General features: G+C 43.6%; 1 protein-coding gene across 1 annotated transcript; it reads right to left on the reverse strand.

Moving 5' to 3' along the window:
* Positions 1–945: 945 nt before the first annotated feature.
* frem3 (Fras1 related extracellular matrix 3) lies at positions 946–27,909 on the reverse strand. Its single transcript, XM_070917992.1, has 24 exons — positions 22,881–27,909; positions 22,451–22,540; positions 12,766–12,912; positions 11,532–11,762; positions 11,264–11,389; positions 10,872–11,123; positions 7,927–8,076; positions 7,632–7,841; positions 6,959–7,156; positions 6,708–6,872; positions 6,409–6,591; positions 6,174–6,304; positions 5,511–5,669; positions 5,106–5,409; positions 4,891–5,022; positions 4,458–4,789; positions 3,580–3,772; positions 3,371–3,475; positions 2,910–3,037; positions 2,681–2,815; positions 2,150–2,276; positions 1,846–2,033; positions 1,608–1,754; positions 946–1,518 (listed from the first exon to the last, which is right to left on the reverse strand). The coding sequence occupies exons 1-24, from the start codon at positions 27,907–27,909 to the stop codon at positions 946–948; spliced, it is 9,435 nt and encodes a 3,144-aa protein (XP_070774093.1).

Consider the following 27,909-nt stretch of genomic DNA (forward strand, 5'->3'; position numbering starts at 1 on the left):
GCACATTAAAATATACTGTCACCTATAGAAGAATAATTATAACTTTTATACTGCACTTGTTTTTTTCAGGACTTGATCAACAAACCAGAAAGACGTATAGTTCATAATTTTTCAAGTTTCACCAGGGTGTAATAATACCTTTTTGTTTTTTCATAGTCCTACATTGTTATGTACACAGATAGTTTTGTATCTGATTTCAGCCACATTGACCTGAAAATGTAAAAAAAAAAAAAAAATCTGCATTCTCAAAAGACTAAAATGACATTTACAATCCCTTTCAATGACACCATAATGGTATTGTTACGAGGCAGTGGGCAGGTATACTGCAGGCTTTTTAAAGCACAACAGTGAAATATCAATACTAAAAATCATTTATCACATTATCATTCATTAAGGTCAGCTTCAACTAACATTCACTCCACTTTGCTCTACTCTCCACAAAACAAAAGGAACACAGTGAATTACAGTTATAAAAAAAAAAAAAAACTTGGTAAACTAGTTATTTTTAATGGAGGAACATAGAAAACTTTCTTTCATGAAATTTAAACGATTTTGCCATTTACTCGTGAAATAATTGCTTTTACTAAACTGGGATCTTCATGCATTTGCAAACATTGGATAAAGCGGGATATTTTACAACTTGGCAACCAATGAAGCAGGTGAATCCTTTTGAGGGGCTTCTACATACATCCATGATTCAAAAAAGGCAGAAACCTACAGTACATTACTGCAAGAACTAACCATCATCAGAGATCAGTAAGACTCCAAAAACTCTGGTGCATTCTCTGCATGTAGGCCCCAAACACTGACATATTGCGCTGTCCACAGGTTGTACTGGGCTCTCTTCAGTGCTACTTGAGTTGGGCTTTGAAGGCACAATGGTGAAGGAGACTATCATAGTCTTTTTAATAGGGGGCAGGTGTTGAGGTGGAGCAGGGTCCACATCTAGACCTCAGAGTTGTCTGAGCTGCTCCACATGCCCACTGGGCCTTGGCTGTAGCCATTGTAGGCAGAAGAAGAGGAGGTGGTGTAAGGAGGGAACTGGGTCTTCTTTTCCCTCTTCTTGCGCCGCAGCAGCAGAATGACAATGGTGGCGATGAGGCAGATGAGGAGTACCAGACCTGCAAGCCCCACTAACATGGGCAGGGTGGAGGTGTTAGCCGGCTCTCTGCCAGAACTCTCCAGCAAGGGGCGCTCCAGGAGGGGCTCACGGTTATTAGGGGACCAGGGCTGGCGCTGGCTGACCACCATGCGGTCTGCTCGGTCCAGAGCGATGTGCTGGATGTTGGTTCCCCGGTTCTTTTCAACACCGATGTCCTCGGTCAGAGCGGAGTCAGAGAAAGCAGGGGCGGCACGGCGGTGACGGAGGGTGGCTATGTTGGAGGTCTCGGGCTGCTCTACAGAGGACACACTGTGATGCAGGTACTCCACACTGCGCTTGCCAATGTTGCGGTTGGCATTTTCTCGGGAGCGGACTGTGTAAATAGTGTGGATGAACCATTCTCGACCTGCAGCCACCTGCAGAAGAAACACATGTTGGACTCTGTTCCTTATCTATGTATGTGTTGCTCTACATGAATATACTGTATTTTGAGAATCATACAGACCTGGAAAAGTGGAGATGAGGAGAGTGTGAAGCCATCTGATCCCGGTTGTCTGACTAAAGGCAGACCACCAAGTGTGTCTTGAGCCAATGTGGCTTTAAAACCAACATCCCCAAATGCTGTAGCTTGAGTCTCTGGCTGGGCCTTGTCCTGCAGAACAACACACAGAAATGAGAAATTACCTCTACTTCTTTTGTCTTCCACAACACCCCACTGTCCTCGTAGATTCATTGTATCTTACCAGGATCTTGAATCTGTAAAGCAGAGAGGGAGCATCTGCCAGGCAGCCATACTCCTTGTTGGTGGGGTTGTACTTGGGAACGTAGCCATCTGCTCCAGTGCAGAGGAAGACTTTCTCAATGCTGCAGGAGAAAGAGTCGCCCAGGTTCTGGACTGGGTCCACCATCACACGGCCGTAGATCATGGAGCCTGAAGCAAAGAACAGATGAAATGGTAAGTGGGACTAAAACATGGGATTCTCAGAGGGTTAATGGTCATCAGCTGTAATGTTTACTAAAATCCATTAGGTGGCAGTGTCGTAGTACCATCTGAGAAAGCAGCATCAGTCCCTTCTCCAAAGCCCATGGAGCCATCGGACAACCACAACTCTTTCTTGGACAGCAGGAACATCTGAGTGTTGAGGCTAAACTCAGCTGCAACGGGGTCACTCACCTGGAGCACAGAACAAGGGTTATCATACGCAGAGCAGATTCTGGGTGTTAATGAAAGTGGCAGATATGGCAAAAACACCCATCTTAACAAGTAATTTTGTAGTAAATGTTGTATTTGGTAACACTGAGAAGCTATCATTAGGGTGAGATGATGTAAATTGCTTTCTTGGCAAATCAACATGTTTCAGGAAGAAGAATCTTCCTGAACTGGTTCATTCTGATTTGTTTCAAGATGTTTAGTAACAAGTAAACCTTATTAATGTTATTAATGTTAAGTCTGAATGATTGTTAAGATGGTCTATTTGCAGTGTCATCTTAAAAAGGATCTGCTGTTCTTGGCCCTGATTATTGTTTATCCAGAACGAAATAATGCCAGGGTATTCTTGCCAGGATATTCAGGCTAACCTGCTGGAAGCGAATGTCCATGTCAAACGTAAGTGGCTCTCTTGGGTGGCAGACAGGAGGGATGCTGAACTCCCCATTGGGTGATGCACTGCAGGCGATCAGCTTCACTGTGTAGGTCCCAGAGTAGTCTCGCACCTAGAGGTCACACAGAAACATGGGAACGATGTTAACACTGTCTATGAAGTTGATGATCATTTCACCCCAGCTGGCAAGTTTTGATTGCACTTACGGCAAAGTCTGAGACAAAACTCCACTGCTGCATGGGCTGGTTGTACGTAGGCTCAGTCCTGACCAGGGCGAGGGTGAATGTCAGCCCTGGGTGGTCAGCACACATCACCATGGATGTCACGCTAGTTCCTGAAAACAAACGTGTACAGTCATAAATCTTTAAAGCTGCATTTTGTCCAAACTAGAACTAGCAACGGTGTCTACCTTTTTATTTATAGAGTGGACTAGATTGTTTGTGCCACTTGCTTCCTAACTCTCAGGGTCATTTTGACATTTGCTGAAATGACCTCTGGCACTTTCACACAGGAAGGACCCCTAATGTGGAACTCCAGAAATAGATGAAGAGATGATGTGGGCCACACAGTAATCCAATAGGAGGCCGTTGTATAGAATGACCACATTGGGTGGGTTTAGGGGATTCGTGTGTGTGTGTGTGTGTGTGTGTAGATGCCTCTCTCTTACCTGGATGAGACATAACAAACTGGCCCCTGAAGCGAGCCTCTGTCTTGAAGTTGACCACCAGACGTCCCTCCTCATTTATACGCATACTGGTTGGGTACATGGCTCCTAAGAGAATGGAGAACAAAGTTTTTCAGCGCCTCAGATATGGACTTACATTTTCTTCCCTTCTGTATGCACCAGCAGTGAGCAGCACTGGTCTGAGAACATACCTTGTAGCTCAGACTCAGGTGGGCTGCCAATGCCGTCCTGCCACAGAATGGCTGTATCATACACAAAGGTGAGTTTGAGCTCTGACTGCAGGTCAAAGTGCTGCCAGCCCCCCACAGCCACTGGGGAGTGGAAAACGTAGGACACAAACAGAGGAGCACGCAGGGTGACGTAGGACTGGACCAGGTTCAGCACCTAAATAAGAGACAAATCAGACGTTGTCAAGGATAATGAGGGAGGTATCTCTGTATAAGTTTAAAGGCCTGGTCACATAAGCAATATGTGGTTCTACAAGCTTGGAGACTACGCGCAGGGCTAGCTGGTGAGCTAACCAGTAACAAACTAGCCAGCCGGGATCATGCTAGCACTAGCAGTCACAATAGCTTCTTCCCATTTCCTCTGTACTCGGCCGTTTCATCCCTGCATTTTTATCTTTCTGGATTGTACATCACTTCATTTAATAAAGAGTTTTTGAACAACTGTCAGTTACTGTTAGTTAGCAAGCCGGTTAGCTGTGGGCACAATTCAGTTCACAGAGTTCATTCAAAATATGTATTTGTACCATCGCCTCTTGCCTCATAACTGTCTGCAACCATTCCTTTTTTGTGGAGCTGTTCATACTCCAGACAGAAGAAGTAAAATAAAAGTGGACGATGCAACAAAGCTAAGAAGCAATAGCTTATACAAACAATAGCTTCCTCCATTTTGGACTCTCACTGTCAACACAGTTTACAATTGGTCAATGGCACATATTTGAATGTCAAAGTTCACTTAAGTTCAACTTGGCATAAAGAATTTTCATGGATTTACTTCGACCCTGGGAGTGAATCCGCTAATGAATGCTGGTTTGCCTTAAGAATGTTTGATTCTCTGTAGTCACCTGTCCATCGGTGCCTATGGAGCCTCCACAGTCATTGAGCAGCTCTGACATGTCGTAGTAGCTGGTGAACTCCCAGAGGCAGGCCTCTAAGTTGAGGTTCCTGTAGAAGCGCAGGGAGTTGGCTGAGCGCATAATCGCGCTGTACTGGTAGGGTGAAGTCTCGCCAATGATTTCAGGGTTCTTTGTTGCATCGGTGATGAAGCCATGGCCGGTTTGGATCTCATTGAAGTCCAGCAAATTGGAGCAGCGATGGTTGCCCACACGTGTGCCGTCTGGGCTCAGGGTGAGCTCAAAGTTGGACAGAGGTCTTGTGGAGATCACTGGTAACATGCCTGTTGAAAGTGAAAAGCTTGTTAATTTTCTGGCTCTTTGTCTAGATTACTAAACAATAATGACTATATACCAATGGTTACAACAAATGTTTACTGCTCACCATCCATGTGAGGCATGTTGACTGTCAGTTTAATGAGGTTGGGGAAGTCTGGGTCATCTGGACCGGTGTAGCGGATCTTAGCAGAAAAAGGTTCAGCTCCAACAGTGCCTGCGATACGAGGCTGACACATACCTGCAAGGAGTTAAAAGTCAGTTAACTCAATACCGAGCATGAACTTGCGGCAGTCCCCCATGTCCCATCAGTCCTTCGCTCACCCTCCTCCTTGCTGATCGCAACAATGGGGCTGGACAGCTCCAGGCCAGCATCTCCATTGACATTGAACGCTCTTGCTGCACATTGAACCCTGGAGCCGGCCTGGAAGTAGATGGAATCCAAAGTGATGGACTTGGTGTTGGTAAAGAAAGTATTGGTGTCCACCTCCCGCATTGGGCTGGTCACTCCATCTGACCCGGTGGGGGCGCTGACCAGCCAGCGATACTGAGTGAGAGTGTCGTTGATGTTCTCCGCAGAGCAGATGGAACCGGTTTTGTCAAAGTCGTGGTACTTCGGGTTGCAAGCCTACAAGAGATGACAAGACAGATGGCAACTGAAAAATTAAAGAAATCCGGAGGTGTTTGTGTGTATGTGGCTCTCAAAAGCAGCAGAAGCGTTACACTCACCGTCACACACACAACAGGGTATCCGTTGGGTGGGTGGGGCTTGTCTTTGGTTTTAGCTGTGTCATCATACATGAGCAGGGAAACCACCTGGGGCACGGCAGGGAAGGTAACATCTGCCACACTGTCCATCTCCTCAATGTAGACAATGGCCTTGTTCATCTAGCAAGAAGAGGAAAGACTTTATAACGCACTTAGATAACTCCTAAACCAATGTTGGTGAGGTGTAGATGCAAAATTAATTTTTGGTTCAAAACAAATCTATAAGTAACATCCTTTTCACCATTCCTCCAACAGATTTCATTCTATCCTCTAAATATTGGTAACTAGCATATTTGAATTTTGTTTGTCACGTGAGCGCGACATGCCTGATGTAGAGTGTATGGGTTGAATGTCGCAGTTCTGTTTATAGGTTTGTCTACTGTTTGGCTCTGCTGGGACATTCCCCTCAGCATCTCATTCCAGGGGGAAAAGCTTTTTATAAGACTCTGTGGTTCGGGCGTGCTGACAGCATTGCCAGCTGCTGCCTGGCTATTTTAACACAGGCTGACATGACAGGGCGTATGCTCACGTGTGTAGATATGCAGCACTGTGCGTGTGCACATATTGGACTTGCTACTGGCTTATATTTGTTTGTGCGTGTGTGCTGTGTGGCCTTTGTGTCACCTGTATTTCAGCCACCATGTTGTCATCAGGCTTCATATGTACAGTGAAGGCCTCCCTCATCTCTCTCTGACCGTCATACAGGATCTCAATCTCCACAAAGTGTTCCTTCTCGCCCTCCTTGAACTCAATATCTTAGACACAGAGACAGAAAAGTGAGCAATGATCAAAAACATATATAGCTCCAACATATATTCATATCAAGAGGCACTATGCAGCCACTAAACCAGGTTCTTACCCTCTGACAGCGGGTTGTAGTCTTCCCCGGAGGTTGCAGAGCCGTCCTTGGTGTGGACTCTCACCACTGAGACCTTTGAGGTGTCTCCAACACGCAGGATAGGAATCTTCACTGTAGCCATGTTACCTTTGACCTGAGGTTCACGTACGCTGTACTTGATCTCAGAGAAACGGATGATGGGCTCTAGAACAGGAAGAAGATTTTGAATTACACGTGAGCCAAAAACACCACAGACATATTATTTTGCTCAAACTTACAAACAGTGATTAAAATATTTTTCATGTTGGTTAAGTACATACTGTCTTTCCCATCTGTGACTGTGACCAGCGCCTCCTTCTGCTCCCCGATAGAAGCTCCATATGGAGACTTGCTCTTGGGAGTTCCCAGGACGAGACGGAACTCCTCATCCTCTTCGTGGACGGAGTCGTCCATCAGGCTAACCACACACGGCTTCTCCGTTTCACCTGGAGGAAAATGGTTAACATTCTCAGATGAGCGCTGCAGGATATAGAGGACCATTAACCCATTAAGAAGGAGAGGGAGGTCACACCTGGTAGGAAAGTGATGATTGATGCGTCAGTATTGGGTCTTTCACTGTAGTCCATCATGACCTGAGCAGAGCCTTGGCGAGTGTAACAGCGCACCGTGGACTTGATGTTAATGTCTCCACTGCGGTACACTATGGCTGTCACCTCCCCGTCAGACTCATCCACCTTGTAGCTTCCTTCCTTAAACTGAACCTTCGGCACTGCAAAGACAGAAATCAACTTGTTACAGTTACACAGTATTATAACATTGTTATAAGCCGAAATATAGATATCTTAAATTCAATCAGTTATTCATAGATGGACAAAAGCAACTTTAGACCCATACCAAGACATTTACCAGGATATTTGAAACCCACCTACAAAAGATTTATACTTTTATATTATCACTTACTAGATCCTTTATTATATTACATCAATAAATACTTAAATAAATAATCATATTTCCTCTAACAACTACATTAAAGTGTGTTTTGAACCATGTATTAATGGTTTATGTAATCCTTATAAACACTAAATAATAATGTGTATGTAAATTATTATAATTCAGTGTATTTTAAAAAACTGCCAACAATCATAGAACTTGACTCATCATCTCATATAGAATATACAGTGACGTTACTGTAGGTTTGGACATACTATACATAATTAGGTTTTGCATGTGTGCTTGACACTCACAGTCAGTGAAAGTATCATTGATGGTGATGGTGGTCTTGCTTGGTTCTCCCAGCACAGCATTCATGGGCATCCGCAACACCAGGTCAAAGGTCTCAGGCCCCTCCAGCTCCGGCTGACCCAGATCATCCAAAATGGTCACTCTAAATGTCTGCATTGTCACTCCAGGAGCAAAGTCTAGGTTGCGACTAATGCCAACGTAGTCTAGTCCAGCTGCCGGATACAGAGGAAAACGTAAACTACTGTGACGCAAAATCATGACTAAATGCTGTTGATTCTGTCAAAGAGCTGATTTTACCTTCAGCAGAGACGGGATCGCTCTTCCTGGAGCGGACGGTGACAGTAGCCGTCTTGGACAGGTCAGTCCCTGTCCTCCAGACCTTCACCTCAACGTAGCCTGAACTCTCATCCACGACATACTCAGGTTCCCCAAAATACAGTGAGGGCTCTGTGGGATTTGGGAATAATAGGAAAGTACAATGGGTTAATGATTAAGACATAGTGCTGCTTCAAAATTCCCTAAGTACGTTTTCAGTGAAATAATCAGGCCAAAGTAATGGCCAAAACAGCACAAAATACATTTATCATGACATTTCACCACTATCTGAATATTGCATTTTCATCAGTTTTGCAGTTTGTCAGAACAAAAGTCTCTTGTTTGAAAGACAGAGCAACATAAGCTTTTAGTCGAGCCTGGACATTTGGATGTTTGTGGTTAACTTCTGAGTATATTTATACGACATGTTTTGCAGCTTTGCGATCAGGTTCAGGGACAAATTGTCATGAAAAGCCGAACAAACCCCCTAATTTTTGACTCAGCACAGGAAGAGAGCTGTCATCCCTCTCATTTTGCTCTCCCTCAACCTTCCTCCCCCACTTATCTAAATCCAGACAGCTCTGTCTGAACTCAACGCCAAAGGGCTGAGGATTCATCTGAAGAATAATGCGTGTGCTTGTGTGTGCACGAGTGAAGGGATGTTCCTAGTTTCTGATGATAGAGCAGCTGATAAGAAGGATGGTGAGGGTTTGGCAGAGACAGAGAGGCAACCATCCATTTTGCAAAGGCAGAGGGCAAGAATTCAGACCCCTGGAACACATTGTCAATCCATCTCTCCTCACTTCTGTATAAAGCGTGTTTTCACCACACTCTGTCCTGCCAGTGCTCTTACAGGCCAACTGATAGAATTGCCAATTCAGACCTAAAGCTTAACTGACAAAAACAATAGAAAAGGTAGAGACAGAGAAATTAGGGTTTGTAAATAGTAGTTAGTAAAAGTAACTGGTGGCTTTATTAATGCTTAGTAAATGATTTACTAATTCTTTATAGATCAGCTATAAGACATCAACAAGACATTTTTGATTAAATGTTGGTAGTCTATTAATTAATGTTCAGGGGTTCTCATTTCTAATAAGCCTACAAGTTATAAATGATGAAAAGTTATTAATAAAATATGTTTGCAATAGTCCATCCTGATGAATCCTTATGAATTACCTCATGAATTGAAGAGCAAAAAAGAGTGAGGGGTAAACCAAGGGATTTTTCACTACTTGGCAACCCCAAAGTTGTCCACATTAATGGCTTGTAACATATTTTCAAGTGTTAGTAAAAGATGTATTAACTGTTATTAAATCCATTAGTTACACCTTATAAACCCTTTATAAAGGGGCTGACAGGGATGCATGGGTCTATTTAGACATTGATTGATGCTGCAACTGACAACTGATGCTGAAGGAAGGATTTCTGGCACACTTTCAACGCCTTTCAGTTTCCAAGCCAGCTATTTAGTACCAGGGAGGATGAGAAGGGGGGTTGTATGGGGGGGTGGGGTGGGGGGGGGGGCAGTGCCAACATGGCATCCTTAAAGATCAGCGGGAGGAAGAACCAGACAAATACAGTAACAATGGAGGCTTGATGCTGGCGAGAGTCCAAGCCACAAGTTTACTCAGGCAGGCAGATGGTTTTACACACACACACACACACACACACACACACACACACACACACACACACACACACTCACAAACACACACACACACTGAACCAGATTTATGGTGGGGTGTTACTTCAGGACCCACCAAGAAGTAGAACCACAATAGAGGTTTACACTGAGGAGTCTTCTCTTGTCTCTTCACATGTCTGGGAATGCACGCTGATTATTTATACATAAAGTTCAATTGTATGCCTCTTCCAAATTGGTTGGAAAATTGGCTCCCTGAGCCGGTCTGTCACTACAACAAGCAAGTCCAGGAAATTAGCCTCGGTCAAAGGTTGGAGACATAGAGGAGGAATGTGAGTACGACAAAATGAGTCTGGCATTACTGGTCGCAAAATAAAGACAAGAAAGGTTTCAAGGATTTTAAGAATCTGAGGGCTACAATTCGTCAAATTTGTTATGTGTAACTGCGTTCTTTCTCAAGAAATGCAGAAAGTAATATCTTTAACCCAAACAGGCAACATAGAGTAAAGAGTAAAAACATGCCAGTCATTTGGACTCCCTGCACAATAGCCCCTCTCACTCCACCACCTGCCTTTTACTCCCTGCAGACAAAGGGATGCCCTCGGTTTCCCCTGAGCTCCCCTGAATGCCAATGAGGACAGGGGGGTCGCTCGAGGAGCACTGTGAGGTTTAAAGCCCTTTTATCTGTCAGACAGGCTACAGTGTGGCATAACATGCACTGAGGCCGCCATTCTCCTTCTCAACACCTGTCTATTGTTATCTTTGTTTCTAACACTCAGACAGACAGAGTATGGTGGATAAATGAAGCAGAGTGTGTAAACAAAGCAGTTAGTCTCAGACACAGGAAGGGTAATGGACCTGAACTGCACTGTAAAGCCATTAAGGCAAGTACAGTATCCAGGGCTTTTGTTTTGGCGACTGTGCACCTTTGGTGTATTAATGGCGTGCAGATACCAAAATGACAAAGTAGAGCATCAAAGGGGCACTGAGCAACAGGATCATCCACACCTGCCACTATGAATTTCAGTAGCACCATAACCACAGCACATGATGCCATTCTTCCTTGACCTCATGTTTTCATAAATAACCTAGGAAAACAAACCAAAGGTCAAAGAAAGAAACAGCTTTAAGAGAAACGGGAGCTCCTTTCTTGCAGAAATATGATCTTAAAATGCAGATAGGCAAAATGTTTTGGGTTCTGTACTTGTTGGGTAATCTGTAATAATTTCACGAGGTCACTGCTACTATCTATCCATCTGTCAAGGTAAAAACCGACTCCACTCACCATCATCGCTGTCTGCCAAGATGGTGATCTTGGCGGTTGGGAAGTTGGCGCCCACCTGGCCGCCCATGGGCATGCTGAGGCTGATGTTGAAACTCTCTTCCTCCTCATACAGGGAGTCGTCGATGATGATGATCCGACAGAGTTTCTCTCGCTCATCCTTGTCAAAACGCAGCACACTGGTGTGGTCCTCAGGTCGGGTGATGTAATCAGAATAGGACAGCACAGTGCTGGGTATGGTGCCAGTGGCCGTGGCTGAGGAATTACGGGAACAGAGAGAGGACAGGAAGTTAAACTTTGTCTTGAAGCTTCAATTATACCCGTGGGGAGGGATGCTAGCACCATGGAGTGATAGGACTCAAAAGGGAAAAGGTAACACAATAAATACAAATCACCTTGCTGAGTGTAACAAACAACCATGAGTTCCTGGCTTGCATCTCCTGAGCGCCGCACCGGCACTAACAGCTCTCCAACATCCTCCTCAATCTTGAACTCGGCTTGAGGAATGAAGACAGTCGATTCTGTTTTGGAAGAGAAACATAGATGAAGAGTGATCATGAGTAAGAAATGCTCTCATTCAATAATACATCTAGATAAGACTTTGAATTAAAAAGGTTGGGGTGGTAAGACTTTGTGCAAATAACTTGATTATTAGATTCCTACCATCTCCGGGATCCACAATCTCGACTGTTGCGGTGTCTGGGAACTCCAGCACTGCCATGACTGGGTCTGACAGCTGGATCTCAAAGGTCTCCGAGGTCTCAAACTCCTGGTCTGTGAAGATCTTCACTTTCCAGGTCGCTGTAGTCTGGCCGGGGTTGAACTGGACCTGCTTCTGGGCTTTTCCAAGGAAATCTTTGTCTTTCTCAGCTGTTCCATCCTTGGTGGCAATACCTGAGTACATGTACATGTTTTGAGCTCTAAGTCGGGAGAGCACTATTTTAGGCCATTGCTTCTCCAGTGTTTCAGTATTCAAACAATGCACATCATGATTTACATACTGTAAAGATACATGTCAACATACATGTATTTTTTTCCAGCAAATGTCTTGGTTTCATACTTATAAAATCTGCATCTATAATGTTTTTTATAGGCGTTTTTGTTCCTTTACAATCCTCTTGCATCTTCAGAGACAGTGTGCGAGATAACATGTGTTGTTATAAATCTGTTGCATGCAAGTCTAACTGCCAAAAAGACCAGCATGTTGACATTTCCTTGTGACCTTTGCTAGGAAAGGTTATATGTGCTCTCAGTCAGACAAAAGAGGAAATGGAGCACCATTCAAACAAGAAGACAAAAGATTGGCACCTTTAGGGACACAATATTATTAGTAACGTGTTGATTTTAAGTTTTCTTCACGTTTAACTGTGGTTACATCCTGCACCTTAACATCTGTATCTGCAGGATGTAACATCTGTTACATCCTGCACCTTAACATCTGTATCATTTATTGTTTCTAAATGGGGGGGGTTATGCTGATGTTTTATAGCGAGGCTGGCCTTTGAAATGGCACATAAATAACATAATCCAGACCAAGGAAACAGTTAAAGGGGCAATAATTCTTTGTTAAATTGTCAGTTTAATAAGGGCATGTTGTGTAGTGTCATCATCCTGCATATTAATGTATTGCAGGCAACAGAAATAGGACAGAAATTCTGATGCTGGCAGGAAACAAAAAAATCAAAAACTCTGAAAACTAAGCCATAAATATAATAATCATCTCAGACTTAAGATAAAGTCACTGAAGATAATCCATAAATATGTATAGTATATAAATGTAGTTATTAATCATGAAATTATAAAATATGAAGTTAATCCATTGACTTTAAAATCCAATGAAAAGCACATCCATTCACATGTCATGAAAGATGCTAAACAAATGGCTGTCAACACTTACTGACGAAGGAGGTTTCCCCCAGGTAGCCCCTGCGTTTGAGCGTCACCTCCAGGAATTTGGCGTCCTCATCCACTAAATAATACTCCCTCTCCAGAGAGATCCAGGACCAGTTGAGCCGGAATGGCTGAGGCTTTAGTTTGTTTCCACCTAAAAGACAGAAAAAAAAAAGCTTATTGCACCAGTACTTTATTTGAAAGACCTCCTCTGCTGCACTGTACAATAAGGAAACAATCTACTTTGTTCATGTTAGGAGTCACTGAGGCATATAAACTGCAATCTGCTCTGGGCTCAAGGATAAAAGGAATCAAATGGGCATTTTAATTTTGGATGGGTAACGTGATAACTTAATACCAGGGCTTCCCTAAACCTCCCATCACTGGGCCTTAAGAAGAGTTGCCTTACGTCTTATTTCCTCTGATTCTAATCCACCTCTACCTAATGCTTTTACTCTCAACCCTCAGTAGGGCATGTACAAACATACATTTACATGCTCTGCTTCTGGAAAAATTCTGTCATAGCATTATTTCTTTAATGAGCTCTTTAATGAGCTGTAAATCTGCCTCGCCCCCTCATGTCCACGCTCTGTTGCTCTCCCTCTGGAACAAGGTGAAGTGTAAAAGTGAGCAGGGTGTTTTCAGGCCAGAGAGAGCAGTGAGGCTTCTTTTTGCTCCATCAGTGACCTACTTGCCACATAAACACTATATCCCTTCCTACCACAGCTTCTTGTGTGACAAACTGCACGATATTCAGTACATATTATCAGTTTTGGATAATTTAATTCAACAATTTAATTCAGTTGATTTAAGACCTATCTGTCATCTGTGAGAGAGGCCATGCTCATAAAACACACCTCGCTCTACACAAATCATCTAAAGCTCAGAGTCACCTGCCACTGATCCACAACTTTAGACCCAGTCCTGTCCTTAATCCATACTATCTCATGACTCGTGTAATCCCTCAAACTGTCAGCTCAGTTTTGGTCATTGACTTGATACTGGCTGCTTCAGAGATATTTAAGATTATGGGTTGTGCTACATAATCTGAATGTTTTTTTAACAACAGCGGCAAAAGGCCCTAACATCTTATCCTTCGGTGAGACGAGCCTGGTGACCTGTGACTTTTGATGTGAAATGGGTCAAGCTCAGTGGGTTCTTTGGATCAGGGAAGTTGGCGAGGGCTGCCTCTCTTTAGTCTTGCACGGCTGGTCACGCTGACAGTGGCCCTGTTGACCTAACTCTGCTAAAGACGCTTAGAGGAGTGAGGGAGCTTCTTTGGGTCAGAAGAAGTGTTCAGCAGTTTGGTAGGACAGTATTTCTATCTATGACACATGTCCCTGAACTTATAAAACAACGATGAACAGAACATCGTACTAGCTTGAAATAAAAAGTGTGCGGAGGACAATGGCAAGGAGCTTCTGTCTTTGCACACAATAAACCAGCATTGAGCTCAGTTTTGCCTCAGTGAGGAAGAAAGAGGCTGCGATCTTTATGCTATGTGACTGGGGAGAATGAAAACACTGGGGGGTCGAGTGTGGGTATTCAGGATGGGAAGGGGGCCACTTCCTCAAACCCACATGTCAACACCGAAGCCAAACCAGGCCGAGTCATAACAGGGGTTAACCACACTCACCAAGACGCAGAAGCATGTTCACATGGAACTGATAGCAGCAAGACAATGATAGTACTTCATCACATCTCCACTGGCATTAATTACCTGGGAAATATGAAGATGGGACAGTAAACATTAAGGCCTTTTCCCATTTCTCCCCACGAAAATAGACTGAAGACGACTGTAAGTTCAAATAATGGCAGTACCCCTTATTCTATCTGCCATCTTCCACACGCAGACTAGTGAAGCCTACGTCTGGTGAAAGGCAGGCAACATGGAGCAGCAGAGCGCAGTGGGCACCAGCTACCCTCGACCATGCTCCATGCTCCATGCTCAGGTTTCCAACAGTCATGGCTAAAAATACAGGAAACATGTACCATGTCTGCTTTTGCTTGCCCCAAATTCTTTAGGTGTTTATATAGTACATGCATAAAATGATCAATTTAGAAAACATACAGTATGACTTTTTTGTATTCTCTGCAGAAACAACTATACACAGCAACTGTATTCTGGTAAATGTATATAAACTCTTTTAGACTTTTGCTCAATCTGCACTGCTTCACATGTCATGAACCTGTTAAGCCAAGAAGGAACCAAATCCTTATTTCAACTAGAAACCTCCCTGTTGAGGCCTGATGTCCAGCTGCAACAAAATGAAAAGGAAAGTCTTTGACAAACTTTAATTATCAGATTGTTTCTGTGCTGGAGAAAGTGTGTCCTGGCAGCTGGCCCTATTTGGAGCTCATATGAGGAGAAGCTTAGTCAGTGGCTATCATCAAGGATTATCAAATGAACACGGGCAGAGACAAAAAGCTGCCTCTGTTTTGGCATTGAGCAATCAGGCAGCTTTAGGTTTCTGCATCACTTCAAGGAGTAAAACAAAGGGGGGTTTTTATGAATGAGAACACTGCTATTGCACAGCCATTTCATAGACTGTTAGACTATGTTGTGCTGAATAACAGACACCTATAGTACATGCACAAAGAGACTCAAAATGACTGATAAATGCAATACTGTTGCACTCATTTCTCATAGTCTTTGATGATGAGCACTGATAGTTAGCCCGACTTGCAATATGGTCAAAACAAGAAAAAGCAATGACCGATTGGAAAAAAAGTGCCACCTGATATGTGCATGTGACCTGGAGGCACAGGTGTAACATGACATATGTGAAATGACGTAATGGGATTGCTCGAATAGCCATCTTATGACCCATTTTTCTCGCCCTGTCCATTCAGTGGGTTTATTACACTGTGTGGTCAACAGGTGCTGTTTCTTTGCTGTACAAGCGGTACAGGTGGCTACTTTTGTCCAGAATAACTACCGTCAGTGTTGTTCAAAATGTCAGTTTCATATGTCTCTTTCTCCTAGCCCTTCCTCTGCCTTCCCAAGGAATTTCAAAGTATCAAATTCACTGTTAACTTAAATGAAATCACATAACAAGTACAACAGTTTTCTGGTTGAGCTCAAGAGCGTCAAAGTAAAGATCTCACTCAGTCTCTCTCTGTCCTTCCTTCCCGCCAGATTCCCAGATTATGTGGAGTAGAGCGACAGCTGTACTCCACAACCCCCCCCCCCCCCCCAATGTTCCCCTTCCTCCCTGTGCCGGCTTTGTTCGCTGAGGGGATGGACAACTGAGAGGGACAGCAGGCCACAGTCTGGGTGGGCCAGATCCACCGCCACAGCATGCCTCCCTGCCTGCCTCCACATTGTTCACGCCAGCGTTACAGAGGGGAATCTCCCTTTCTCTGACTTCTATTGTACATGTTGTCAGACACTGAGGCTGGAGCTGGCATGAGTCTCAGCAAATCAAGAAACAATCAAGATACCAGACTTTCTGGGGAAACACAGACAGAGTTCTTCAGAGAGAGAGATGAAAATGGTTTAACTTTGCTCAAAATAGAAAATGACAAATTAAATTACCCGTAACAAAAATTGCTTCAAACACAGAAGTCAAAATAGCTGCTCTGACGTGACTTTAGACATGATTAATGGTCTAATTTATCGCAATTTTTATGACACACAAACTATATTAGACTGACTATCAATCCAATACATACAGTAGCTGCCTGGCTCAGCTCACATTTCCCTTAGCTTTTAAAACTGACAATCATCATAATTTCTGTTGGGATGAAAAGTTTTATAGGCTGCACGTGTTTCTAAATGTCCCTGTTAGCAGCTATTTAATACATTCGCTTCAGTGTGATTGATGCTAATCACTGACAAGGGCGGGGAATGAACGTTAAAGAAGTATGGTGATGTTTTCCTGTTTTAGTGGCTTGCCTCAAAGGGGCATATGGATGTATTTTGGTGCAGTATTTAAGTAGAACTTCTCAGTCAGAAAACACAAAGCTGTAAAACTGAAACATTTTGAATGAAGGCATGACAGGATGACTCAGCGACTTCATAAAATTTAAAGTATCCAATATTCTGTCTCAGCAAAAAGACCAAAACATGCACAGGACATTATAGCCTGAGATTTTCCCTACACCAGCGTCCTCTGACAGCACATTCTTCATCAGCTCATATTTACACAGCAGTGCTGCCTGCACCATACATAGATGCAGTGGGATAGTGGGTCAGGCCCGGAGATATCATTGGAGAGGAAGGTCAATATGAGGCTTTGACGTTTGCCAGCATGATGCAAGGAAGAGCAACTTTCTAAGAATATCCTCATCAAGTGACAAGCATCTCCATTATTGCATTTCCTCATTAATCATCCTGTTGATATAAATACTGGGGATGTTCCAGTCAGCTATGTTTGGTATTTAAATACCACTGTTTTGTATTTAAGTATGGTCTATTAAATCATGGAGATGTCAAAAGTTGAAAAGTTGAAAGAATGTCTTTGACTTGAATGACTTTTCTTCTTTGTTTTGATGCTTTAACATCTTAATCAGTATAGAAAGAGATTTTTCAAATAGTGAAAGCTATAGCTTCCTCTCTGCGTTCCAAATAATTCATGTTAGGAATGCTGCAAGTTTAAATGTATTAATAACTCTTATCAACCCTTCCGGACAGCGGCGGCATGTCCTGTAAATCGACACATCACAGTGGCTCGATTGCTGCTCCAGTTCAGTGCAGTGATCTCTGCAGGATGTTGCAAATCAGAATTTTAACATTGCGTGAAAGCCACATCTTTGACCCTTGCTTGCCACACTTGGCATGAAGACACAGATGCTTGCAACAGAAATTTAATAACACAACAAATGTGATAATGGGAATCTTTATCCATCATGTGTTGAATGATGAAAAAGGATGTGAGAAAAGCAGACTTAAACAAAAAGGCTAGAGATTTTCACAAACTTCACTACATGGAAAGTTAAGGGATTACAATTCATCCTAAGGAGGACATGAATGTCTGTGTCAAATTTCATGACAAACCATCCAACAGCTGTCAAGGAATTTCAATCAAAACCACAAATGTCAATCTCATGATGGCGCAAGACGAAAAGTCATGGTACCACCAAAATCAGCAGATCACAAATCTAATGGAAATCCATGCAAAACTTGTTGCGATGTTTCAGTTTGGACTCAAGTGGTGGACCGACTGAACGACCATCCCTAGAGCCACGCCGCTAGCATGGCTAAAAAGAAAAGGATGAGGAAAGGAGTGCGAGTAACTCAATGACAGGGGCAGCAACAGATTTGCCATATGAGAGCAGATAAGAATAACCGCTCTAGCCATACATCATAACTCCCCACCCCTGCAGCCCTCCAACCACCATAAATCAAGGCTGAAGAAAAAGGACAAAAAGAGAAAGAACAACGGAGAACGAGGTGATACCACGGTTCAGTGAAAGGGATAGGGGAAAACCCAGAGAGGAAAGAGAAGGGAAAGAAATGGAGAAGAGGTAAAAAGTAGAACGAAAGAATAGTAATGCCACGAGGGGAAGGAGGGAGAGTGAGAACAGACTGGGGTGTGGTGGAGGGGGACTAAGAGGCCTCAGCTTCTAGTCACAGGGGGCCCAGACTGTGGCACCATTAGCCAGTAAATCTCCTGGTGACTGTTGACACGGGTGACATGTAAGATCCCAAAACACAGTTAGGAAGTCGGGGTGTAACTTGGCCGTGTCAGTCAGCACGCAGTCCTACTGTACAACAGATGCACCCACTGTACTGAGGAAAATTCACAAAAGTCTATCTATAGTACAGACAAACGTACACATTTCCAAGCTCTTTTTCGTTCATTTTCCCTTTCTTGGTATCATTGCACCCTCTGGGGAAGTGCCCCTCCAGAGCAGGCACCTCCGCAGTGGAAGTCTGAAGGTTATCGGGCTATCTGAGATTGGGTTGGATTTCTGCGGAGCTGGGAGTGGGGTGACGGATGGCTTTGAAAGGGGATCCCCCCGGAGCCTTCCCTCTCACGTACACACCTGTCTGCTCGGGATACCACTTCACTTCCAGGCCCTGCTCTGTCTGTGGCCCTGAAGTCTGGAGTCTCCAAGGAAGTGCATTCCTCTCCCGGCTCTGAATGATCACATGACACTCAAACCCACTAGGGTCTATGATCCCTCTCCAGAGCTGGAAGACTATATTGTTGCTATTGGAAAAAGCGCAGAGACCAAGTCAACTTATCTACATGTAGAGGCTCTCTTCTCTCTTTCTTCTCCTCTGTTAATCAGTAGAGTTTGATTAGTACTATTGTGAAATCTCAGGCTATCTTGCACATAAGATTGGCAAGGGGAAGTAGTGTTTCTAAAGGCCAAGACTCCAAAGTCTGAGAGTCAAAGATCTGACATAAATATATTACCCTAGTCATAAGACTAAAAAATGAACAGAAACCTACAGACGTCTCAACATGTCTGACAGTAAGTAAAGGTTTCCTCTCTTAGCCTGTGGCTCTCTGGGCCCATGCCTGATGGACGAGGATATATGCGAGCTGTGTATCCACTTGTAAAAACAAGTATTTACTGCCTCAGTCACTTTGAATGGCTGTAGGGGGTTTCTGACCTGGTCACTTGCATGCAGGTTATTGCTCTTCCAATAGAAATTCCCAGCAGACAGACAGAGTGAACTGGGTTGAACTACAGTTTGTGTTTGAGGTCACTGCCACACCACGACAAGACACTTAAGTTTATTTTTATTTTAACTGTTTTGCGAGAATTAGGGAAAGACTTGTCTTCCGGATAATGATAAACATGCTACAAGTTATGATACAGTAAATGTATATATAATGACATAAAATGATGATCAATTCTATCTATATAGGCTCAATCACAATGGGAGTATATGTTTGACTTAATTCATTTATGTTGTTGTACACGTCCCACAAATCTGTGAGCATCGTATTTTGCATTGCAGCTTCCTCAGGTTCACTCGTTTTTTCTGTTTCTGTCACGTGTATGATTTATGCACCTCCGACACATTTCTGCAAGGAGGTCATAAGCCAAAAATCCTGCTCGATGTGTCCTGACTTGATAGAGCAACGCTAACTTTCTCTTCAGAGTCTGGAATTTGATGACCAGCAGGGCCACACTGAGCCTCTTGGTGTGAAACTGAATGTCCACTCCTGACCTCTTACTAAGACACTATTACGACAGTCACGACTTCAGCTGTGCCGGGCCACACACATGCTATTGCTACTTCAGACACAGCACTGTCAAGCCTCTGATTAAGATCTTAATGTATCTGCAGATGCATATAAACAGTTGCAGAAATATACATGTAACATGCAACATTTGAGCCTTTGCGTAACTGCTGTACTACTCATTGAGGATGTGTTAATGATTTGGACTGTGTGTATTTGTGTGTGTGTGTATGTATATTCTTGATTTGCGAGGGAGCAGTGCAGTGCATGTAGTGGCAGGTACCATTTACAGGCTGCTAAGACCCTTAAGCAGCTGCCCGTATCAGTGCATTTAAAGGGTATTTCCTAAAGCAAGGTCACACTGAAGCTGTGTTAAACATAAGAACTTACTTAGCTAAATAGTTTTGAAAAAGCTTCAGTACTATTTTACTTTTCTGTCTGTCTCTCCTTGTCTCTGTGTGTTTACAAAAAACATCCTCAACAACAGAGAAATCGCCACTATTTGGATTCATTCCAAACTTAAAAAGTATGAACTGGAATCACATTTTTTATGGTGGAGCAAACATTTATATAAGTAGTTCATTCACATTTTAATATTAGAACAAAGTGTGCTGACAGAGACCACTTTCAGGGGATAATCCTGGGTGCAAATCTCTAATGACCCGGACTTTTGCCTCCCACACAAACAGCTCACCTACTTAGATTTATAAGCAGATAGGCTGACCATCAGCATGCTCTCCACCTGCATGTCCCTACATGTCCAGGATAAGGCCATCTCCCCCGGGGGTCACCTCTTCAACACTTCACATTAGTGATTCACCGGGTGGCTTAAATTGCTTTTATCTGTTATTTGATCTTTTCCCGGATGTGCCTGTGTGTTTGTGTGGTGCTGAGTGTGCAGGTGAGGACATGTTTACTAGTTTATCTATAGGAGGAATAATATATGTGTATGCTATTAATTACATGTATGTTGTGGTGTGAGCTGAAGGCGGTACTATCTGTGGCCTTTACATGTGAACCATGGTGATGCAGAAACACAGTTTTTGTTTTATCTCCCAGCCTGCACCACTGCACCTGGTTCAGCTGACTTGGTTGGAAGCTTAAACAATGATCGAAAGCAAACAAAAAGGGCCGTTGAGCTAATTGAAGCTCTTGCGTTCTCTTCCTGTGGTTAAACCTCCACTTAAAGACAGAAACACCAACCAAGCTTTGCTTCAAGCAGATTAATAGATCACAAATGTAAGGTAACAAAATATCAATTACAATACTGGTGAACAGTCTAGATTAAAGAATAATAATGACTCTGATCTATTGCAATCAATGTCAGAACTACTGACCCTCATTAAAAATAAATGATCACCTACTTCACTTACAGTTTGGGGAAAAAGTTAATTACTGGGATCCAGTCGAGGCTAATAAGAGGCTTCACTTTGCTGATGGAAAGACAGTAATTTGACAAAAAGACACATCCTCCCAGTCCTGCCTTCTCAATGGCCCTGATGTTGATGGTGGTATAATCACCAACATGGCCCTCAATCCAGCATAATTATAGACTAAACTTTCCCTGCTGCATTGATTGCATTTCCAAATCTTGTTTTGTGTTTTATAGCTGATGCTAAAATAGCAAAGGCCAACTGTTGCATTTTATTGCTTTGCATTTGCTATATTTGTAATGCTGTTCGAGTAAATCTACCTAAGAGTAAGAAGTGACAGGCCACAGGGCTTTTACAGTATATCGTCATGTCTGTACCATGCATATCTGGTCATTTAAGAGAATTCTTTAGGATAAACAGGATAAGTTCACAGATATTTTAAAATGAGAAGACCACCAGATTGTCACGTTATACCTGTAAGTATTAATAACATTCGAAAAGTGAGGCTCGTATGACTATAAGGAAATCTAATATTCAGGAAAGACACAGACTGAAAACCAAAGCGTATGAGTGGAGTGCAAGAGTAAGATGGGAAAGAAAGGAATGGATCTAATTTGAAATGTAAATGAGTCTATTGACTGCATTAAATGGATTATGCAGAAATTTCCAGTATTCATACAATCATAACATTCACTAAATAACGATGGAATATTTTCGAGGCTAAACCGAAAGCATAAACTGAATCAAAGCACATTTCATTGTGTCACTTGAAGCATAGGATGAAAGGGGGCATTTGAAAACTCAGAAAAGTACCCTGGGGGAAAGGCTCCTATTGTTCTTTAACAATAAAATTTAGAGCATGAGGTAGTCCCACCTCTTTCACTTTTACCAACCCACAGTCAGGGCTAAAGTCCCCTCTGACCCCTGTCCTTTAAACCTGCTACTCTTTCCAGTGGGGCGAAAAGAGAAGGCTGCTCTATACTGGGTGTCAGTCATGGCCAACTGCCTTAAGTCTTTGTGATGCAAACACCTGGGAGATTGACAGAGAGCAGGAAGTTTCAATTTTAAGAAGCCATTAAAAGAGAGATAAAGTCTGAGGACAGCCTTCGGGCAAATTATTTCTCGGTAATGGGCCCCAGTTTGGTGTCAGTATGAAATATTAAAGGATTCCTACCGTTGTCTTCAATTGTGAAGTAGAAGATATCACTTGTGGCGTTGCTCCCATCCAACAGCACGTAACAGATCTTCATGTCATCAATATCAGCTGTTAGTGTGACAAATATAGAGATATAGAGTGTTAGCTGAAAACGTTAGGTAAGATAACTGTGACGACTAAGCCATTTTTACAAGGTTTTAGTTACAGCCCTTAAGCTGCAATTAAAGTGATATGGGCAACAGGAGACATGTTTTGAAGCATTCAGGATTGTTTTATACAGTCTAAGTCTAAATATTTTATTAGTTAGAAAAATCTATTACAGAAATATAATTTACAGTTGTTATTATGACGATTATTATAAGTTATGGTTATAATACATAAACATATGTAGTGCAGCTTACATTTTCAAAACTCTGTTGAGAAATTAAATGATGTAACATCAGCTTACCTTGTGTGAAGGTCTTGATGCTGTCATTGCCCTGGGCAGTGTTGATGATGAAGCCATGCAGAGGAGCCTCCGACACAGTGTATTTCAGGGCTCTCTGGGCACTGTCGCGGTCCTCTGATCGAAGTGCCTTGCTGGTGATCAGGAAGCCCAGGTGGCCTGTTTGGAGGACCTTCAGCGAGGCAGCAGCTTTGTTAACCACAATCTGGGGCACACCATTGTCCACAGTGTTGATGTGGATGGTCATCACCTGGGGCTTGCGTGTCTCATACACAGTGTCAGGAAAGACATAAAAATCTGTATGAGTGCCATCTGTGACAGTGAAGGAGAAGCTGTCTTCGTTGGTCTCAGTGCCATCGTGCTTATAGCTGATAAAGTTCTCATTTAGATCCTGCTTGGAAAAGGTTGTGATGGGTTTGGTATTGTTAAAAAGCAGCTGCCCATGCACTGGCACCTGGGTGATTATGAATCGTAATAGGTTGTCTGGGGTGTCCCGATCCTCAGCTGTCAACTCAAATGGTGTGATGAGTTTGTTTTCTCCCTCCTCCACAACCAGTTTGTTTATAGTCAAGACAGGTTTCTTATTATCTACGTCAGTGATGGACACTCTGAAGGTACGGAAGACAGGATTGTAACCATCTGTCACCTCAAACTCAAAGCTGTCCATTTTCATTTCATCATCGGAGGTGTGGATGTAGTAGACCTTGTTGCCAGCAAGCTGCATTTGGGTGAAGGTGGAAATGGGAACACCTGGGTGGTCAGTGCTCTCTAAGTGGCCTCTACTAGGTGCTCTTGTGATGCTAAAGCTGAGGTATTCATCTGGACTGTTAATGTCAGTGGTGCTGAGGAGGTCAGTGGTAAGAGTTACTTTGCCTCCTTCTTTTAGCGTTACACCTTTGTTGATAACATCTGGAAAGACCATGTCAATGCTTCCAATGTTGATGTAAAAGTAACGGTCAATAAGGGGATTGATGCCATCTGTGACATCAAACTTCAGCAGGTCACGGATTCCCTCCTGGCCTGTGTGTACATACTGGATGAGCTGTTTGTCGATTTCGTCCTGTGTGAAGTTCATCCCAAGGGTAATATTACCTAAAACATCACCAAACTTGCTGATACGCTGAAGGTAGCCTTGGCCCGGGCCATAACGCACAATATATGTTAGCTCTTTGTCTTCAGAGTCAAGATCTGTGGCCTTCAAAACCCTGTTGCTGATTACTTTTGTCTCTCCAATCTCAACATCAAGGCCATCATTAATAGCCATCCTTGGTGTCTCATCATCAACAGGAATAACCATGATAAGAACTGTTTTTTCCACTTTATGTTTCCCATCTGAGAGCCTGATTTCAAAGCTGTCCTCTTTGGTCTCTGAGTCATCGTGTTCATAGACAATGTTGGATGCCTCTTTGATCTGTTCCAAGTTGAATGTTTCCACAGGGATGGTGCCAGTGCTGAGCTGCTGAACTATTGTACCATGTTTGGGGTTTTTGATGATCTCAAAGTGCAGCTCATCCCCAGGGATGTCAGCATCAGCCGCGTTCAGAATTGGTGTGTCAATGACCAGACTCATACCCTCCATTACCACAAACTCACGGATAAAAATCTCAGGCTTCTCATCATTGGCTGGAAGGATGACTATGGGGAAGAAGTGGCGTTCAGAGAAGTTAATACCATCTGAGCAGCGGAAGGTGAAACGATCTTCCACAGGTTCAACCCCTTTGTGGATGCTTTGGACATAGTGGATATGACCAAGGGCAACGTCTTTAATGCTAAAGGCAGTGATGGCTGTCCCTGCCCTGGATTTCTCAGAGCCTGCGGCTGGAGAAATGTTCTCCACATAACCAGATGTTGGTTGGACGATGATGGTACACAGGATATCGTCATTGTCAGTGTCGATATCCTCGGTTTGGATGTGGTTCAGAGTAATGACATTCTTCTCCCCTTCCACTCCAACAAACTGCTCTCCAACACTGACTATAGGTGGAATGCTGTCAACAGGAAGGATGGTGACATAAACTGTCACACCTTGGACCTTGTTGCCGCCAACAACCCACTGATCTGACATATCGGACAGAGTAAGGTTAAAGGAGTCATGTTCTTTGACCGGTCCAATTTCACCGGACGTGTGAGCGTACACCACTGCTCCATTAATGATGTCTTCCTGGGTGAATCTCTCAGCGGGAGCACCATTAACCAGAATTTCACCCAGCCTGGGAGGCTCTTCAACAATGAAAGTGAGCACAAGGTCATCTGTGTCTTCATCACGCCCCTGAATGACATTAGTTGTGATCTCCGTTGCTCCGCTCTCCAGTACATCAATGGATGCTCCGAGCAGACCGTCTGGGAGCATAATTGTGGGTGTCTCGTCATCAACTGGCTCGATGGTGATCTTAATGGTGATGGGTACCTCGTGAAAACCGTCAGTGACATCAAGCTTAATGACATCATTGAGGGATTCCTCTCCACCATGGATGTAAGTTAGGTGACCATTTGCAATGTCTTCAAGCACGAATGTTTCACCATTTGACATGTCGATTCCCAAGTACTGCAGCTGCCCATATGCAGGAATCTGGGTCACGGTGAAGATAATATTTTCATCATCTGTATCTGTGTCTGTGGCATGCAGTTCTTTCCTTGTGATGATATATGCACTTCTTTCCATAACAGTGAACCCTGTATTGGTGATAACTGGGGGTTTGTTGTCAACTGGCTGTAGGAAAATGGTGAAAAGTCCATCTGCTGTGTTACCAGCAGTGTCTTCCACAATGAATGTGAACTGAGCCACTTTTGGAGTGATGCCCAGCTCCTGGTCTGGAGGCTTGTAAGCTACTTTGTGGTGATTAACCTGGGCCTGTGTGAACTCTGTAATTACAGTGTCAGGACTGTCAGTCAGCACAATTTCACCTAAGGGGGCTGGATTGTTCTCATCTGTGTCAGTTGGGGTCTTAATGATGGTGTACTTCAGGTCCCTGTCGTCTGAATCTAGATCAGTATAACACAAGAATTTCTTCTTGAAGTGTGTCAGCTCATATTCCTGGACTGTCATGTGAAGTGTGGTGCCAGGAAAAAGTTCTGGGACAAGGTCATCGACAGGATGGATTTTGATGGTGAACATGTGTTCGCCTGATTGATTAGGAGGGTCATTATCATCTTGGACCCGGAACACAAACTGATCAATCACAGTGGTCGTGCTATGGGGTCCGATGTGACGATAGAACAGCTTTCCATCAAGAATATCCTGCTGAAACCATTCAGTCACCACCTGCTCAAACATCTCATCTGTCTCGCTAAACTTCCATAGAGACGGGTCAGAGGGAGGCTCCACTTGCCTTAGCAGAAGCTCCCCTACAGTGGAGTAGGGCGCTTCCAAGATAAACTTAATGGTGGAATCTTCTGAATCAATATCTGTGGCGCTCAGGATGAACGGAGAGATCTGCATGACTTCATTCTTGAATAGGACCAGGCCGGTGTTAGCATTGATAATAGGCGGCTCATCATCAGTGGGAGCAATAGTGATGGGGAACAAAAACTCCACTTCATTACTGCCATCAGTCATTCTAAAAATAATGTTGTCGCTATAGGTATCACTGCCGTCATGCTGGTACACCACAATGCCGGCGTCTAGATCGGCAGGTGTAAAGAATTTTCTGCGTGCTCCGAGCATGGTCAGGTCTCCATGCTTTAAGCCATCAACGACGGTTATTCTGACATCTTCCAGGTTATCCTCATCACTAATCTCTAAATTCTGGGAGCTGGAGAGAGCTCGGGACTGCCCTTCAAACAATAGCTGCCCTGTATTTTTGGTCGCTACAGGAGCCAAGGTATTCATGGGCTTCACCACAATCATAAAAGCAAATGTATCAGACACAGCACCATCAGTGTCTACAATTTCAAGCTCTAGCTGGAAAATCCTCTCTACCTCTGAGTCCTCTGAAGGTGGCTTATAAGCTATTTTAAGATCTTTGATGTCTCTCTGATAGAAAGAGGTGATTGGCAGGTTCTGATCATCTGTGCTGATGATGTAGCCCTGCTGAGGGCTCAGCGGTGTAGTAATGTTGAAGATCAAATCATCTGGGTCAGATTCAACATCTTCAGCAGCCAGCATGTCACTTGTAATAGCTGTCATCACAAACTGATCAACCTCCATCATCATCATGGCTACAAAACTGGGTTTAGGAGCGGTATTCTCTGCACCCTCTCTGATTCTAACCATCATTTGGAAATGCTCTTGCATTATGGTGTTGCCTTCGTTATCCTGCAGCTCTACCATCATTGGAATATAGTCTCTGTTTGGTGAGTTAGTCTTAGCTGTGTGCTTGTAGCGAATTCCCTGTTTCACAAACTCATCACAGTCAATCATTTGGCCATTTGAAGGGTTATTCAAAAGACTGCCATACCTGGGAAGACCTCCAGCGCCGACCAGAGTGGCGATCTTACACTGTGTGACACCGTCCTCAAAGGAGAACTCCAGACCCTTTTTGTCAATAGCGTTGCTGTCACCACTGAGCTTTTCAACATTAAGGGGCATATTCCTGGTGAGGATCTCAAGCTGCTGAAAAACCACCTCCACTTCCAGCATGAAAGGGATGATAACTGTGTCTGTCTGAGAGTCATAACGAAGCTGCAGCTTTACACGATCCTTGCTGGGGCTCCGAGATCCAAAATGAGTGTATTTCACTTCATCTGGTCCAAATGAACAGGGGAACTTTTTAGGGGTCAACATCCCAGGTTTCTGGGCCAGTGGGTCATTGTCCAAAACTGTGATGTGGCAACGGTCACCAGGCTGCACTTCTGTTACTAAGTCATTCACAGGGTCCAGAAACACAGACCTCCCAAAAGGCACCCTGATCCCATTGTTAGCGATGATGATGTTGTCTTCATTAGGTCCAGATCTGTGGTGATAAAGGTGAGCTGGGTCAAACGGCTCTGCGTCTACAGAGGCAAAACAGAAGCAGAGAACAAACGTTGCAAGAAGGCATCTCAAAAGTTCCCACTTTTGACAGAGTGGGGAACTTTGCAGACAACCAGCCAT

Source organism: Enoplosus armatus, chromosome 2, assembly GCF_043641665.1.
Source record: "Enoplosus armatus isolate fEnoArm2 chromosome 2, fEnoArm2.hap1, whole genome shotgun sequence".
Classification (NCBI taxonomy): domain Eukaryota; kingdom Metazoa; phylum Chordata; class Actinopteri; order Centrarchiformes; family Enoplosidae; genus Enoplosus; species Enoplosus armatus.

Coding starts and splice junctions, on each gene's coding strand:
- frem3 (XM_070917992.1), bottom strand. CDS start 27,909: ATGGCTGGTTGTCTGCAAAGTTCCCCACTCTGTCAAAAGTGGGAACTT. Junction 6,592..6,707: donor AGTCACAGATGGGAAAGACA/GTATGTACTTAA, acceptor TTCCTGTTCTAG/AGCCCATCATCCGTTTCTCT. Junction 2,034..2,149: donor TGATGCTGCTTTCTCAGATG/GTACTACGACAC, acceptor TCTTTGCTTCAG/GCTCCATGATCTACGGCCGT.